The sequence below is a fragment of the Schistocerca serialis genome, chromosome 2, assembly GCF_023864345.2.
Source record: "Schistocerca serialis cubense isolate TAMUIC-IGC-003099 chromosome 2, iqSchSeri2.2, whole genome shotgun sequence".
In the NCBI taxonomy this organism is placed as follows: domain Eukaryota; kingdom Metazoa; phylum Arthropoda; class Insecta; order Orthoptera; family Acrididae; genus Schistocerca; species Schistocerca serialis.
Window position 1 is genome coordinate 996,143,263 of NC_064639.1, and position 19,257 is coordinate 996,162,519.

The window sequence follows — 19,257 nt, forward strand, 5'->3', positions numbered from 1 at the left end:
CGTATGACAAAGATGGCAAAAGTAGTGAATTCTCATATAATCGCGTGGCATAGCGAATATCACCAGATTACTGCGCAACAGAAGAAGCGTGATGGACCTCAACGGCATCTTCTTCTTGAGTGTGTGAACTGAATGTTCTTTTATTCGCTTTTTCCGGCTATAATCTTGTAAGGTCGCTATAATTTCGTGCCTTACAAGCACTCATCTACATACTTTCCCGTGATTTACAACCGGAATTAGGTGTCATTTGATAGGTTGTACTTCGTATATATGAATATTTGAAGAAAACTAACATTCTCACGTACACCTCGTAAATAATTGTTAACACTTACTGCATGAAAGGTGACGGAGTGTCTTCATTATCAAAACGGTGTAATGAATGATTGCCTATAATAGTAGAGGTTGGAACGCCAATGGAAATGAAACGGCGGCATAACTCAAGCCCTCGGTGGAAGGCCGGCACAAGTGTGTTGGTGATGCTTCACACAGGAAGTGCCAAGGCGAACGGTCTGGACACCTGCGCGCGGAAGCACAATACAGCGGCGGCCGGCCTGTATTGTAGCGGGGGCGGCAGAGGACAACCGAATAATACTTCAGAAACTCTGAAAATCTTGGACGCAGAAGAGAGGAACGAGAAAGCATTGTCCCGGAAATCGCACGCTGGGTTATTTCCGAGGGCTTTTACTCTGAGAAGCGTACCGTTGTATGAGTATAGGTATTTTCTGGCAAACTTTCCGCGCTGGACGATAAAAGACTAAAATATGGTTGGTCGGCGTTTGGAGGAATCTGTAGAGAGGAAGAATATTCCGTGATTTCAAGAATATGATTCGCCTTCTGAGTTACGAGGGAGGGGACCCGAGCTTTGCTGGGAAGCCAGCGGTGGAGAGAAGAGGTCTTCCGTTTTGAACGCCTGAGTTTGACGGTCGCTCAGTATCAGCTTTTGGTGGTATAGATGGACTTGCTATTCTTGCTCTCAGGAGATTTTATAGTTAGAGAGGTTAGGCACTGTACTGTTGCGAACTTATACGATTCTGGACTTCGCCTCCAGGTGGGGGGTCGTCGTTGAGTACGCAGCGTTCAGTGATTGAGAGCACTTCTTCTGTTTATACTCACGCTGACACGTTATCTGAACTCCGTCCTTGTGGCTGGGAGTTCGCGTGTTTCGTTTGTAGACCATAGAGACGAGAAGACAGTATTAGATTATACTAGTCAGCGGATTGTCTTATGCGGTTCTAGTGTCTGAATGAGCCTTTTTTTTACATAAATTGTGGCTGCAGTTCTTCCGTCGTCGCAGACGTGTACGAGAACCATCACTCCTACGCGCCGGACGCAGTACATACGGTGACATTGCTAATTGCTTCGACTTATTAAGGCTCTAAAGCTAAACAGCTGTGATCATGTAAATTTTATTTACACTGAGGTTGCGCACCACTGAAGAACATGTTTGAAAGTAGTGTCCTTTAGTGTTTGGTCCGTAGGTGATGTCAGTCGTCTCGCGTTGTTTATATTACACTTCATAGCCATAAAAGGGGGCTTATTTGAGCAATTAATCAATCGTGTTAGTTAGGAAATTCATTTGTATCTCTTTATGTCCATTGGATATTGATATACAAACATTTGTAGTTTAAAGGGGTTTTAACCTACAATAAATGTATAACCAGAAACAGCATCTATCGTTTGGTAGTTACTAGTTCCCTTAATCATTCACTTATGTTCAAGTTGTAATTTACATGTTGAAGACCAAGAAGGAGGTAATCATCATTAGGGGGTAGTCAATCAGGGCCAAACCTTCATTTTCGCGTTCAGTATTTCCGTTGCGCACATTCAAGTTACACCCGCCTGGAGTAACAATCTTGGAATCTCTATACCTGCGCAGGTCGAAGATCTTGCTCAGTTCGACTGTCTCCTGTTTTAGCAGCACATCGTTGATTCACACAAAAACCAGAATGTATGCGTGAAATTAAAAACCTTTTACGAGAAATGGAATGCTCTCTCTCCGCTTACGATACCGAATAGGCATGTGACATGGTAGTTACGAAAGTAGGCATGAATATTGAAATCAATCCTAAAAATTGTTGATTTGTGTGTGTGTGTTTGTGTGTGTGTGTGTGTGTGGGTGTGTGTGTGTGTGTGTCTGTGTGTGTGCGCGCGCGGGCGTGTGTGCGGTGTATGTGTGTGTGTGTGTGTGTGTGTGTGTGTGTGTGTGTGTGTGAGTGTGTGAGTGTGTGAGTGCGTGTGTATGTGCGTGTGTGAGTGTTGTTTGTGTGTGTGTGTGTGTGTGTGTGAGAGAGAGAGAGAGAGAGAGAGAGAGTATGTGTGTGTGTGTGTGTGTGTGAATGTGAATGTGAGTGACATCTCTGGTCACATTTTTTAGTCAGTAGTGATCAGACACATGTCGGAAGTGGTGGTCTAGCGGTAAAGCGTGTACCTAGACCGAAAGGTCGTGGGATCAAATCCTGGTCGGACCACGGAAAATTCCTGTCTTCACTTATGATTGGAGGAGATGACACCTGATTCATAGCTCTCGTTAAACGGTAGGTCCCCATTCCCCGATTGGACAAACAACGCGATTCCTCTCGTGTTTCACTTGCAGAGCAAGCAGGTCTGCAAATGGTAAACGAAGGGACCGCGTTGTGAAAAAGAAGTCTACGGATAGCAGTGAAGTATTTCGATTGTACAAAAGGTAGCATTCTTCCAACATGCCGGTGAAGATGGCGTAATGTAACGCCGAAACTTTTAGCAAAGATAAAATAAAACTCGAAATTTAGAGAGCGGATGTTGTTTTTGATTTGACATTTTGTATTGAACAGTGAGGTCTCGCAATCGTCCTTTAAAAGATGGACCGTATAAAAGGTCGCCTAGCCTCCCTACGAGACGTCAGCGAACATTTGGTTTCTCGTGTTCCCCATGGCGTGATGTATCACCCCTAGACGTTTAATGCAACCGCTTGGAATGAACAAGTATCTGGGTCGCCTGGATGATCTTGACACTTCACCAGAAGGTGATGAAAGTGGCATTCGTTGAAAAGTCGCGAAATTACAAAGCAGCCACCCGACTGGAAGCTCAAGAAGGGATTCTTTATCGTTTTACATTTTGGCCGGACTATGTATGCTCTCTTTGCTGGTATACCGGGTACTTAACCCGGGCCGGCCGCGGTGGTCTCGCGGTTCTAGGCGCGCAGTCCGGAACCGCGCGACTGCTACGGTCGCAGGTTCGAATCCTGCCTCGGGCATGGATGTGTGTGATGTCCTTAGGTTAGTTAGGTTTAAGTAGTTCTAAGTTCTAGGGGACTGATGACCACAGCTGTTACGTCCCATAGTGCTCAGAGCCATTTGAACCATTTGAACTTAACCCAGAAATTTCACGAGTTTCCTTAATCGCACCTGTTTTCACATATGCTTCCACAATTTCAATTCTTTCTTCCGTCAAGAAATTCATTTTGAAGACGACAAAGAGAAACGTCTAACTTCACAGATGAAATAAACTGAAATGTTGACAGACGAACGGTAACAATTGATTATTGTAAAAAACGGTCCATTGTTAATCTTTGTTTCAGAAGTCGACATACTGCATTCATATTCAAAGAGGCTGCGGGCCACTATTAACTGTGCCACATTGTACACACGTACACCCATTTTTATGATTTCCATGGATTCTCATCTGTTTAGTAGACTGATATATTATGAATGAAACATACACAAAACTGAAGTAATATTCTGTAGTATTTATTATGTGTTACACGAAACGGCTTTCCGCTGTTACTCTAGCATCAGGTACAAAGATAAATCTTTTGTAGACTGAAATGTTGTTGGATCAAAGATTTGAAGCTAGTGCAAGCACAGATTATCCCCCGTTTCCAGAGATGAAAATGTTAATGTTAGAATAGGAATAAAACATGCGAGGTTATTTCAGTATAAATGCGATGGGAGATTATTTAACTAAGATAAAATGTGTGATACATTAACGAATGAACTATAGAAATATACAACAGTTGTATTTAGGAGAACACAATTGGACTAGAAGCTTTGGTGACATATTCCATGACTGAACAAAATTATCTTGTTTTAATACACTACTGGCCATTAAAATTGCTACACCACAAGATGACGTGCTACAGATGCAAAATTCGTTGAAAAATCGCGAAATTACAAAGCAGCGACCCAACTGGAAGCTCAAGAAGATGTCGTCAGAAATATGCCTTTATTAAGCCACATACTGATAGTCCTAAGATAAAAACTATGAATTTAGAAAATGTAAATGTTTAAGCGTTGTTCAAGTGTCATACATATCAAACAGAAGAAAAAAGAGGTTGCGGGAGTTTTGCTATTCGTGATATTTCTCGGGCGGAGAGCGGTGTCCTCGCGAAAAGGTGGCGAAAAATCTCGCGTGCGGCGTGCACCAGCTGTGGCCACGTCAGGGTGGGCGCGGAACACCGCAGAGCGCCAGAGCGGCTTTTAAAGGCAAGGTCGCGCGCGCGGACCCTTGGCGGAAACTTCTCCTTAAACGCTCACAAACGCACTCAGCCGCCGCTTAATAATGCAGGCCGCGGCGCTGTGGAAGGGGCCCGCGGCCGCCGGAGGCTGGGGACCGCCAGGTAACGGCGCCCTCTGGGTCGCCGCTGCTGCCCCCAGCTGTCGCATCACTACTGTGGCGCGTGGAACAAGGTAGCGAGCAGACGGTCCCAGTGATTTGGGAGCACAGTGTGTACTCAGCAACCTATAACTGTCCAGTGACGAACTGTGCCGTCGATTCTTGGAACAATATTTTGTACATTATGAACGAACACGCACATCGCTGGTGTAATATTCTACATTATTTATTATTTGTTACCGAACCGGTTTTCGGCTGTTACTTCGCCTAATATCCATCCCCATGAAAACAGGTCAACTTCTGGATGGTATTAAATGCCATCAAACAAACAGTGGACTCCGTAACGCACAAATAACAGAAATGTAACGTCCCCTTAAACCAGGGGTCTCCAAACTATGGCCCGCCGGCAGAAACCGGCCCGCGTTAGCTGACCGCACATCCCCGGTATCCGGCCCGCCAAATATTTGAGGTGGTACTTATACTGCCAACAATTGAGTTTCGAGGCCTATCGCGACCAATACACGGCGACATTGTGGGATCTCTACCTTTACGAAGCGGAAGGTCATGGTTAAACTTGTGGCTATCCACAATAAACAGACAGAACATTCTCCGTCCGATACTGAAAAAAAAATAACGGTTAACAGAATAGTTTGGCGGAAAAATTTTAAGTAAAAAAAATCTTCGCGTTTTATTCTACTCACGAGTCTGGTGCAAGTCTTTCAAATGGACGCCACTTCGGCGACTAGCCTTAGTAATTAATCATTATGGAAGATGCTTCTTAAGCGAGGTTTCACTTTCTTTTGATTACGTTGTAAAATACATACATAATGTGCAGTCATATACTTTTTTGACGGTGAAATTCGGCAGAATAAAATACGCCATAATTTCGGTCAGGTACGTCCACCAACCAAAATTATGTAATTAAACAAAAATCGTAGTTCGTTTCAGTGCTAGCTATTCCCACAACCTTTGATTTTTGGGATTTCATCTTTCCTTTAGCCTTACATTACGGTGATCATGGAGTGCTAGGGTGCTTTAATCCCATTAGGTAGAACTTGGCCCTTATGACTTCGTGGAGGAGTCAATGTGGCCTGCGGACTAAAAAGTTTGGAGACACCTGCCTTAGACAAATTATAAATGACTGTGCTGATAAACCTCTTACGTTATTTGATTTTCAAACAGCTGAGCAAAACTGAACGTACTCAGACATTTCTCACTTTACTTATTCTGATCCTCTCTAAAATGACACACATTTTCTGATTCTATTTTTTTTTAACGCAACGCAATCTGACTTTCAATAATCCCTACAAAAGAATGGCCCTGACTAACAATAACCTATACCTCTCACGAATTACTTACCTCACAAAAATCTTCGTTACTCGAACTACTGCAATATAGCGAGCGCCAATACTGCCAGCTAAATGAAAGATTCAAACTACTGAAGGCACTAACTACTGATAGGCATAGTTACCAAATGAAAGATTTTGATAGAGAACAAACAATGTATTTACTTTAATAGTGTTAAACAGTCATTATATATATATATATATATATATATATATATATATATATATATATATATATTGTCAAACGCTACACAAGCGAATATTCCCACAATGAGTCCAACCATCCCCAGACTGCACACAGCACAGTCAGTGATTTTCATACAGAGCGCTACTTGGCGTTACCAACATAAAAACCCAAACAGCTTACTTACGTATGAAAATCACTGACTGTGCTGTGTGCAGTCTGTGGCAGGTTGGACTCATTGTTCGAATATTCGCTTGTGTAGTGTTGGGCAGTTGGATGTGAATGGCGCGTAGCGTTGCACAGTTAGAGGTGAGCCGCCAGCAGTGTTGTATGTGGGGAGTGAGATGGCAGAGTTTTGAGAGCGGACGATCTGGACGTGTGTCCGTCAGAAAAAGGAAATTTGTAAGACTGGATATCATTAACTAATCTATATCTCTCTCTCTCTCTCTCTCTATATATATATATATATATATATATATATATATATATATATATATATATATATATATATATATATATATATATATATATATATATATATATATAATGACTTTTTAATACTATTCAGGTAAATACATTGTTGTTCTCTATCAAAATCTTTCATTTTCTAACTATGCCTATCAGTAGTTAGTGCCTTCAGTAGTTAGAATCTTTCATTTAGCAGGCAGTATTGGCGCTCGCTATATTGCAGTAGTTCGAGTAACGGAGATTTTTGTGAGGTAAGTGATTCGTGAAAGGTATAGGTTATTGTTAGTCAGGGCAATTCTTTTGTAGGGATTATTGAAAGTCAGATTCAAAAAATGGCTCTGAGCACTATGGGACTTAACATCTGTGGTCATCAGTCCCCTAGAACTTAGAACTACCCAAACCTAACTAACCTAAGGACATCACACACTCCCATGCCCGAGGCAGGATTCGAACCTGCGACCGTAGCGGTCACACGGTTCCAAACTGAAGCGCCCAGAACCGCACGGCCACACCGGCCGGCAAAGTCAGATTGCGTTGCACTATAAAAAAATATTGTGTGTCAGTTTAGTGATGATCAGAATAAGTAAAGAGAGAAATGTCTGAGTACGTTCAGTTTTGCTCCGCTGTTTGAAAATCAAATAACGTAAGAGGTTTATCAGCACAGTCATTTAAAATTTTTCTAAGGGGACGTTACAGAAACAAGTGGAGCACTACATTCTTTATCCTGCTCTTAATCCACTGCCTCAAGAATACAATAAATGGTGCACACGTCTCATGGATGTAGTCAGAAAACTTAAATCCAGGAATGTAAAAATGTCGTTTTATGTGCACAAAAATGTTGGACACTTCTTGCCCAATGGGAAAGACAGCACTGTGCAGAGTGTAATATATAAAATTAGTTGTAACTGTGCCAAATTCTATATAGCTCACTTGGGCAGGGCAATAATTACCCACGTGAAGGAGCACACAGTTGTAAACTTAGAAAGAAGACTCTACCTTTGCAGACCACTTGCTTAAAGACAGCTATAGTTATAATGCGAAACATGTAGTTTTACACCACATCCACAAAGGAAGGAAGATGAACTGTCTTAATTTAAATTATGGAAATTAATGAATACACGTCCATCAGCCCAAACCTAGTACTGAATGACCAGACACAGTTTCCTTACCACTTCTAATTGCAAATAAAACTTATAATCCCATCCAGCCCATGTTCTAAATTACCCTTCTTACACACATGCTAAGTTTCCTTTATTCCAGGTACCATACTATCACTTGTTGTGTTTACTTTAAACAATCACAGTGGTATCACTCACCAGCTTCATATCCTTATTATATCTCATACTTTGTAATTTACGATCTACACTACTGGCCATTAAATTTGCTACACCAAGAAGAAATGCAGATGATAAACGGGTATTCATTGGACAAATATATTATACTAGAACTGACATGTGATTACATTTTCACGCAATTTGGGTGCATAGATCCTGAGAAATCAGTACCCAGAACAAACACCTCTGGCCATAATAACGGCCTTGATACGCCTGGGCATTGAGTCAACCAGAGCTTGGATGGCGTGTACAGGTACAGCTGCCCATGCAGCTTCAACACGATACCACAGTTCATCAAGAGTAGTGACTGGCGTATTGTGACGAGCCAGTTGCTCGGCCATCATTGACCAGATGTTTTCAATTGGTGAGAGATCTGGAAAATGTGCTGGCCAGGGCAGCAGTCGAACATTTCCTGTATCCAGATAGGTCCGTACAGGACCTGCAACATGCGGTCGTGCTTTATCCTGCATGAATGTAGTGTTTCACAGGGATCGGATGAAGGGTAGAGCCACGGGTCGTAACACATCTGAAATGTAACGTCCACTGTTCAAAGTGCCGTCAATGCGAACAAGAGGTGACCGAGACGTGTAACCAATGGCACCCCATACCATCACGCCTCGTGATACGCCAGTATCCATGGAAATAAAAAAAAATGGGTGTACGTGTGCACAAAGTGGCACAGTTAATAGTGGCCCACAGCCCCTTTGAATGTGAATGCGGTATGTCGACTTCTGAAACAAAGATTAACAATGGACCGTTTTTTGCAATAATCAATTGTTACAATTCGTCTATCAACATTTCAGTTTATTTCATCTGTGAAGTTAGACGTTTCTCTTTGTCTTCAAAATGACTTTCTTGATAGAAGAAAGAATTGAAATTGTGGAAGCATATGTGAAAATAGGTGCGATTAAGGAAACTTGTGAAATTTCCGTGTTAACATCCGGATAGAGGACTACCAGCAAAGAGAGCATATATAGTCCGGCCAAAATGTAAAACGATAAAGAATTCCTTCGGTTAGAACACCTGAAGTTATTGCAGACATCCGCCGAAGAATTATTCAGAGCCCAAAGAAGTCTACACGTAAATTGGTCCAACAGCCTCATGAAAGTGAGACTAGTTGCCAGCGGATGTTGTAAAATCGTAATTAGAAGCCATATCGTGTGACGGTTGTGCAGCAGTTACGGGAGGAAGAAAGTCAGAAACGTATAGATTACTGTACGTGCCTTTTGAATAACATCTACAGTGCTTTTTCTATACACCTTGAGTGATGTTTTCATCTTTCCCATCATATGAATTCACAGAAAAAGAGGTATTGGGCAACGGAGACTCCAAACACTTTGTGTAAACAACCTCTCAATGATGAAAAAATCGACGTTTGGTACGGTATAACAGGAAGGTACATCATTGGACCGATATTTTTTGACACTACCCTCAACATGGTTGTAAATATGGAAATTTCTGATACGTTTTGTACTCAGCTCACTGAATATTAAAGACAATACTGCTTCTTCCAGCTCGGTAGGACGACATGCCATTTGTCTAATGTATCCATGATGTCTTCACTGAGGAAGGAACTATCAGAAATGCTTCTGGCCACCATTTTCGCCGGATCTAAGAACATGTGATTTTTTTTCCTGTGGGGAAAATTGAAGAGCAATGTCTCTGAAGTAAATCCACACAGAATACAGGAACTGAAAGACAACATCAGCCGTGAAGAAGTTGCAGCCATCGATATCCGAACTTTACGTTGGGTATATCTGAATATGCTTAGACGTGTACAGCTGTCTACTGATTTTGCCGGTGTCACTTTCATCATCTTCCGTAAACGTATTTTTCACGCTACTTTTCACTGTAAATAAATGCTAAGTCCATTTCAGCTCTTTGTGATTTCACTGCATTTCTCTATATACTTACATGGGCTACTTTTATCTGCGCCATCCTGTATGTAAGCAGATATCTATCGATATATGTTCCCCATCTCCTCGCAAACCATGGTACCGATTTCAGCCAAAGTTGTTATACATAACATTTATCGTCCGGAAAGATTCACTGTAAGGGTACGAACCCGAACCTATCAAAGGGTTGGGTTGAAAAAATAAATGGCAACAATAAAAGAAGCAAACATTGCATTATATCTACAACAACAGTTGCCGAAATCGAGATTTCGTCAGAAAGGAGCGCAAGGAATTTAGGAGAGTGAGAAAGAAGTGGCAAATTAAGTATAAGTGTTCCTGCAAAGTGCTGTCTCATACGCTCGACTTCGCGGACAATGTACAGGAGTACAACGATACGACAAGTGCTTAAAAAGTGAAAGTGATGTCGAAAGATGTGTCAAGCTATGCAGTTCATCTCTTTGTCGGACAGGGAGTCGCAAATCAAGTCTCTAGTGAAACTTAGGAAAGAACAGTCGTTGTCCTAGGAGCGGGTACTAAACATCATTACATAAGTGGAAGATTATTCCACAGCTTAGTAAGAAAACAGTTATGAATAGATTTCAAATAAGTCCGCAGCAATATGACCGCGTAGTGAATAAGAAAAACTATGGGTATTCAAAGGAGGACCAGGTTCACTTGTTACAAGAATTGGTGTTTGCGCGTTTCAAAGATGCTCTGCACAATTTACAGGATGTGCATGACAGTGATCTGCTAGGCTGTTCACATCAAATTGCTCGCGACATGGATTACAGTGATTTGAAGGGAAACAGTGGATTGCTGCATGACTTCAAACAGTGCTACAGAAATGGAAGACATACGATAACGAAATTTCAAACAAAGCGTTAACTTGAAAATGCACAGCAAACTGCAGAATCGGTCCGAAAATTTGTAGATGAGAGAAACAGTCTTACCCCATCGTTCGGAAAGGAATTTGTTTTCAGTTCCGACTTATCGGGATTTGAAAAGAATCCTGGAAATTAGAGGTATCAAGAGAGTTTATCAAGATAAACTAACATCAATTCATTAATATATTCGTAAATACTTATGCTGACTGTTAATCTGGATGATAAATTGGCTAATCGTTATTAATTGTGCTCCGAGAAATTAGAGGTGCTCTGTCGCCTATGATTCTTTCTCGTGTGTGTGATACAAGGGCAGTAGAGAAAATTTACTTCACAGCAAGCAAGAGTGGAAAAATGGAAAGATAACTACAACTATGGTATGAGCACTACCGTTGGCCAATAGATGGTCAAAATAACTTGCTTTTGCTTGGCTCCAGGTCTGCGTATGAAAATCATACTTTTAGAGGAAACTATCCCTGCTGGAAAGTGTGAGACATTGCAGTTCAAATCACTTAAAGCCACTTGACACATTCAGCCTCTGGGTTTCTTCCGTACCACATAATGTTGCACAATCTGAAAATATGCGTTAAAGGACAGCCAGTTTCACGATAAGCTCCACGACAGAGTGTTTCGGATTCGGTTGCATGCCATCACATTCCATCAGTTCTCATCAACCGTCGCAATAATACGAATCTATCTGCATTATCCAAGAGTAGATGCCTAACTGAAAGTCTTGCGCGTATTGTAACTCCCAAGGAATTCGCCTTGATCTCGATGGTGCGAATCTTTGTGATCACTGTGGAGCGCCATTTTTCATTCGGTGTTCATGGTGCAAGTTATTGATTTGTTTCGAATATTTCTTGAATGTCCATGGTGTCTATTTTGTGAAGTGTAATGCAGACAGTCTAAAGAAGGTTGATCTCTGCGATTCTCGAACACTCACTTTCTGTACCCCTCCTGATGCACATGATGAGTCATTAGTAGCTAATATTTTTCCTGTCAGAATTGTTAACGCAACAGTTTCAAATGAGTCTTACTAAAGACTAAACTTGCGCCTTCCACTCAAGCGGTTCCTAGTTAGTTTAGTCGCCCTAGAGAACATCTCTGCAAAGACGGTAGGAACGTTGATTTGAATAAAAGTTTTATTTTCAAAATGACGAGGCCTAATAGCCGAAACGACTTTTTTTTCAAATACAAACCCATGCAGGCAGAGCATCTACATCTAGATGCATATCTGTAAGCCCCCATATGAGCCATAATTTCCCGTAACTTCGTGTTCCTCACTTCTCAAAAAATATGTGGCCATAATTCGAATGTATGCATTCGAGGATGTTGTCGACAAAAATTAAAAACCAAATTGTATAAATGCGACAAGATACAACCACAGTAAGCGAGAATAGATTTAATTACATGTCACTGCGTACAATTGGAATATCTTCTTACTGTTAATTGACATGCAAACAAAAATTCTACAAATCAAACTTCAGTTGAGTAGCCACACCCGACCCAGAAAGAGAACTAAGTATATCGACGTGGATTACTATTTCATTTTTTATAACCCGTAACCCTGATACCTACGTTATGCTGGAAAGCCATGTATTTACTGCTCTAAAAGATACTTTGGCTCCACACAGTGACACCTGTCGCTCTGAATATGGGTGCGATGTCGCTCGACCCGAGGCTGATAAACTGTCTCTCCGTTTAATTAGCTAGAGGGCAGCAAATTACGTCACGTCTCATTGCCAGTTAATGGTCCACCTGCTGCTGTCCATCTTCTACAACTGTGGGACGCGCGACTTCAAACTAACATAGTGTGTCGTCGGACCCACCAAATACGGTCTCTCAAGTGGGATCTAACAGCACAATAACTGCGTTGTTACGAAAGAATACTAAACAGACATATTAGTTCTGCATATATTTATGTCATGACAGTTCAAATTAATCCTTCGTACCTCGAATTAGCTTCCACATGATCCTACAGGAACGTTAGGTTATGATTCTGAACTATAGTCATATTGCCAAAGAACATAAATGTCTAAAATATCAAACTTCCAGTCTGGCAAGTCACACTTGTAAGTAGCTGAGCGCTATAATAAGTGGAACATTAGAAAGAAAAGTTGAAAGCGTCCAGGATGATGATATTGCTCTTAGTAAATGAAGGCAGATTTTGTGGTCCCACATAAAGCCTTCGACAGTGTAAGGTGGAGTCTTTACACTCTTTGGGCAAAAATACAGGCACACAAGAAAAAATGTGTATAGAACCCGAGCGGAGACATGAGAATATTGGGTCAAGGAAGTGAAGCTGTTATTTACACTGGGGAAAGCAGGGTTGCAGCTTATCACCATATCTTCCAGGTTCAACATCGAAGAAATCATGAAGGAAGTGAAAGAAAGCTTCAAAGAGGTATAAAATTCCGAGGAGAGCACATTCCAGTGCTTACGTTCGCCGACGACATATCTCTTTTGGCCAAAGTGTGAAAGGAAATGAAAGGACGCCATACTTCAAAACATAATATTCCTTAAGGATCAGAAAAGCAAAGACGAACGCGAACAAAAGCACCAAATAGGAGAATAATGACTTCCTTTATATAACATTTGGCAGCGACACCAGTAGCGGTATAGTCTTCCTGTCCACCTGTTAAAACTAAAATACGTCAGAGAGGCTAGGCTGTTAAACTCTGCAAGATGAGTTTTCTATGCTGGGCTTTCTTTCTCTCTCTCTCTCGCTCTCTCTCTCTAACATCGTACACTTCTTTCCAACTAGCAATTTTTTCGGAGCCAGCACATTTGCAAAATCATATGCACTCAACGCTGTTTTTCAAGTAGCATGTGTTGGAACGAGGTGAAAATATACACGGGAGCAAGCAGTTTCGGCCGTTACCAGGTGTTCGTGCGTGGCACGAGAGATTCCATTTCCCCCCTCACGCTGCCCCCCCCTTCCCCCCCCCCCCCCCAACCCTGTAACAGCAAGGGTGATACCGCCATGGATTTTCAAAGTCCGCTTACCCGTTATATAAAGCAGCCAAACACGCTGGAGCAGGCAGTGTGATGGAACGGAGAACTCTCCAGATTCGGACAAAGGGAAGGCATTCGCAGTGGTCGAATATACCAAATATGCGATCCATTTTATCTTCACCGACCGTTCTGGTTCATTCCTGTGAACAGGGGAGTAATACTCAAGCAAATAAATGAGACGCCGTGTCACTGAGTAAAAGTTCTACGCTGATTTCAGGTAGTGGATATCAATGCATTCTTGTCTGTCAACCATATTCACCCTTTATCACGTCCGATAACTACATGCCGGATTATTTGACAGCGAAGCAAACAACAATCGGCATATTCACATTTTCTTTCGATGAAACTCTGTGAAGAAAAACGCAGCAAAAAATCTTTTCACATGAGTAGAATTATTCTTGATTTTTTAAAATAATCTGATAAACTGCTGAAATGACAAAAGGACTCCCGATGAAAGGCAAAATATAGTCATAGCGTCTGATTGTAAAGAAGTGATAGAGATGAAATCCATGTCTAGTGGAACTTACGCACTTACATGTACACAATTCAGTCATGTGGAGGTAAAATAAAGCGGAAATATTGACTATTAGAAGTACAGTGTTGAAAAAAATTTTCGTTGTAAGTGCTCATAAATTGTTGTTTCTTTCTCGATGGTATGTGCTTTTTCAAATTACAAGAATATTATTACTCATTAAAATACAAATGCTCTGAGATAAACTCCCGATCAGGCATGTGGCTATAATCTACGCAGTAATTTCACAGAAGGGTACAGTTTGCTGCGAAGTGAAAAATTTCGTTACCAAAATACCGTTCTCAAGATACAAAATGTTATCTGAAAAAATTTACTTATAGTTATCATACTACCAATATAACACTCATATCTAATACTGTTATCGAAAATATTTTGTTTTATATTAGCAGCCTAGTTTCCTTCGGTATTTTACTGACAGTCAAGCAATTCTTTGTCAAGGAACGAACAGTGATGAATACTGTCGTCTTAGAGAGATTAATTTTTTTTGTTACAGTAATTAAAATTAATAGAACACGAGACAGATTGCAGTTAAAAATTTATGTAACTGTTTTAATTTTAGAACTGAAAATGATTTGCTTAAATCTGTCTTAAAATTGTAGCACAGAGACACTATCTCGTACAGAGCGTATTACAGAGAATGTAAATATTTTGGAAACACATTCAAAGTCAAAACATTTTAAACATTGTAAAATTATATATAAATATGCTTGCTCACGAATCTTATGTGCCTTTATCAACATTGATTGCCCACAGTCATTTCCCATTTTTAAATGCATTTATTTATTACTTGAACAAATGGCGTTGCCTACTTACTTATTTATCCCTTTCTGCTACTTGGCTGATAAAGGAAACAAAACTGATATATAATTAGCTATGTAACCTGATAATAGCCAGCCCTTCCAACCTGTCACCGATTCCTCCAATTATACAAAAATATGGATTACTATATTATTCCTCAGAATATGATTTATTACACTTTTTAGTTCGCTTTACTGAACTGTAGTATTTATTCTGTGCAATTTGGTCTGCTTAATAATGCTATATTTGAGCGCAAGAACTTAACTCCGGGAGCTAGTTATGCCCTTAATTAGTGCGTCAATGGCGGCTATTCGGAGAAGTGAAATACCAAACCTTCTCACTCTTATCAGATCATTTTCAGCATCTTGCCAAAAGCCTCCAGCTCAAGCCCTTCGATTCGCTTCTCTTCTGATTCTTTTTCTACGGTGTGTGATCCACATTCATACAACGCCGTGGTGCAAGCGTATATTCTCATGAATTTCAGTCTCAACTGATAGCCTATGACTGGTACCGGAGTACTCCTTTCAGCTAAGAATGTCCTTTCTGCGTCTGCTAATGTATTTCTTACTTCCTGCTTGTTTGGTCCGTGACGCATTAGTATGCACTTATGGTAACAGAATTCCTCGACCTAGTCCAGAATGTGATCTTCAGTTTTGATGACAAGTTTGTCGCTACTCTCATTTACCCCACATTTCTTTTGTCTCTCATTGGTTGAGTTTCAGCCTACCGTATGAGCTCAGTAGACTGTCAACTCCATCAACAGGTGTTGCTTTCCCTTCTCACTTTCACTGAGAACAACTATGTCTCCAGCGAATGTTATCACTGAAACCGTTTCGTTCTGAATTTTAATACCATTCCTGAACTTCTATTCTATTTGCGCCAATACGAAGGCTTAAAATTTAAAAAATATTGTTGCAAAAAAAGTACACATGGACGCAATACAGTCGGCAACAGATTCGAAGCTTGCAGTACACACTAACACATGTGCCTTTCTTCCTATGCCTTTTCATGCTGTGCTCGATTTTTTTTTTCGTATGAGAGTTTATTGGCGTTTAGCTAAATAATTACACTTCTATTCCTGGAAGACAGTGAACTGGGAGTTAGTTCGGGTGTTCTTCTCATAGAGAAGTGTAATGAGGAAACAAAAGGCAGCAAAGAAATAAAACTAGATGAGGACCATTAAATAAAAACATAAATGTACGCTGACGAACAAACTCTAATAGCCACTTGAGGAGGTAACAAAGAAATATTTCTAAATTACAACAAATTGGTCAAAAACATAATTGCAAAATATCCGTAGATCCACTCCTCTCTCCGAGGAAACAATGACCTTGCCATTGGTGGGATGCCTTGGGTGCTTCCGCAATACATACAACCGATCCGTAGGTGCAGCCACAACGGAAGGGTATCTGTTGATAGGCCAGACAAACATGTGGTTCCTGAAGAGGGGCAGCGGCCTGTTCAGTAGTTGCAGGGCAACAGTCTGGATGATAAACTGATCGGGCCTTGTAACAAGAATCAAAACGGCCTTGCTGTGCTGGTACTGCGATCAGCTGAAAGCAAGGGGAAACAACAGCCTAATCCCGAAGGCATGTAGCTCTACTATATGGTTAAATTGTGATAACATCCGTATGGGTAAAACCTTCCGGAGGTAAATTAGCCCCCATTCGGATCTCCTGGCGGGGATTACTCAGGAAGATGTCGTTATCAGGAGAAACAAAACTGGCGTTCTACGGATCGGAGGGTAAAGCAGGAGTATGTTTAATAATGAATAAAAAAATAGGAATGCTGGTAAGCTACTATGAACAGCATAGTGAACACATTATCGTAGCCAAGACAGACACGAAGCCCACACTCACCACAGTAGTATAATTTCATTTACCAACTAGCTGGGCAGGTGGTGAAGAGAGATTGAAGAAGTGTATGATGAGATAAAAGAAATTATTCAAATAGTTAAGGGAGACAAAAATTTTATTGTGACGGGGGATTAGAATTCGAAAGCAGGAAAAGGAAAAGTAGAACAATAGTAGATGTTATCGATTGGGAAAATGAATGAAAGAGGAAGCTGACTGATAGAATTTTCCCAGAGCTTAATTTCATCAACGCTAATACTCGGTTTAAGAAAATGCAAGAAGGCTTTACTCGTGGAAGAGATCTGCAGATACCGGAAGGTTGCAGACTAATGATAATACAGCGATATCAAACCAGATCATAAATAGTAAGACAATTCGAGGGGCAGATGTGGACTCTGACCACAATTTATTGGTTATGAACTGTAGATTGAAACAGAACGAATTGCAAGAATGTAGAAAATTAAGGAGATGGGAACTGGATAAATTGAAACAGCAAGAGACTGTTGAGAGTTTCAGAGGGAGCACTGTGCAACAATTGACTAGAACAGGGAGAGGAATACAGCATAGACGAATCGGTAGCTTTCAGAGATGACATGGTCAAGGCAGCAGAGGAGCAAATAGGTAAAAATACGAGGTCTGAATATTACCGAACTATCAGTTTAGTAACTGATGGTTTCAGAATACTAACACGATTTCTTTACAGAAAAATGGAAAAACTGGTAGAAGCCGATCTGAGGGAATATCTGTTTGGATTCCGGTAAAATGTAGAAACACATGATGCCATACTGGCTCTAAGACTTATCTTAGAAGATAGGTTAAGGAAAGGCAAGCTTACATTTATATCATTTGTAGACTTAGAGAAAGCTGTTGACAATTTTGCTTGGAGTACCCTCTTTGAAATTCTGAAGGTAGCAGAGGTAAAACAAGGACTCAAAGGCTATTTACCACTTGTACAGAAACCAGACGGCAGATACAAGAGTTGAGAGGTATCACAGGGAAGCAGTGGGTGAGAATGGAGTGAGACAGCGGTGTAGCCTATCGCCGATGTTATTCAATCTGTACACTGAGGAAGCCGTAAGGAAACAAAAAAAAATTGGAATAGGAATTAAAGTTCAGAGGGAAGGAAAGAAAACTTTAAGGTTTGCCGATGGTATTGTAACTCTGTCAGAGGCAGCAAAGCACTTGGAAGAGCAACTGAACGGAAAGGACAATGTCTTAAAAGAACTGGAAGGAATGAAAACTTTGAGATTTGCCGATGGTATTGTAATTCAGTCGGAGACAGCAAAGCACTTGAAAGAGCAATTGACCAGAATGGACAATGCCTTAAACTAATCAACAAATGCAAAACAAGGATAATAGAATGTAGACTGATTAAATCAGGCGATGCCGAGGAAATTACGTTGGGAAACAAGACACTTAAAGTAGTAGCCGAGTTTTGTTATCTGGGCAGCAAAACAGCTGCTAGCAGCCGAAGTAGAGAGGACTTAAAATGTAGACTGGCAAAAGAAAAAAAATTGTTGACGTCGAATACAAGCTCCTTGCCAGACAGCTGAATTATAACATTTATCTGTGCAATAAAATGTTGTTGGGCCCTTTCGAAGTAACTTGTGATAAATAGCCTGCACTTTCCCATGCCCGTTTAGTTGTTCCTTTATCTTGGGGCGTTCACTGACATTTCACTGATAAAAATATAAGGAATTAAAAGGCAAAATTTCAGTGTGTTTGTGGAATAAAAAATAGCATTAAACAAAATGATAATTAAAGAAAAGCAACTGAAATTCTATAGAACACAAGGTGATGAATTGCTAATTAACGTATCAGACAAGGAAGACATCAAAAATGAAGTTTCTCAGATCAGTTAAACGATGTAAGCTAGAAGATTGATTAAGGAACGAAGATATCATAATTGAGCTCCACATATTTGGAGTAACAAAAAAATCGGCACATAAAAGCGGAAACGGAAGGAACATGTAGAAAGAATGCAATAAAAGGCAGATATTCTAAAAACGTTTTGCAGTATGTACCCAAAGGGATAAGCAACATAAGCCGACCCAGAAAGTGATGGAGCTAAGACGCTGTAGCGGGAACAGGTTCCTCGAACGTAATCCATGATTTTAGTTGAGGATGATGATTATAATGATTAATAGACCTACAGGGGTTCGAAATATGGAAACACCGCGAGAAATGTTTGCTTGAATATAAATGCACTTTCTAGACCAGCCTGCAGGTTGGGCCGTAGTAAATGACCACGAAAAGTACCTGTGCAGTGTCATGAATGCGTTGCAAGTTTGAGTCGTGGTCAAAACAGTGTCCTGTGCAGTTGTGAGTGCAGTGTGTTACAGCTAAGTGAATTCCAACATA

General features: G+C 40.7%; 1 protein-coding gene across 1 annotated transcript in view; it reads left to right on the forward strand.

Annotated features, from left to right (window-relative positions):
• Nucleotides 1–19,257, forward strand: part of LOC126456579 (sterile alpha motif domain-containing protein 1-like) — a 111,074-nt gene that overhangs the window by 54,948 nt on the left and 36,869 nt on the right. The window contains exon 3 of the mRNA XM_050092326.1: nt 4,543–4,664. Within this exon, the coding sequence (XP_049948283.1) occupies nt 4,543–4,664 (122 nt within the window). The remainder of the gene's footprint in view (nt 1–4,542; nt 4,665–19,257) is intronic.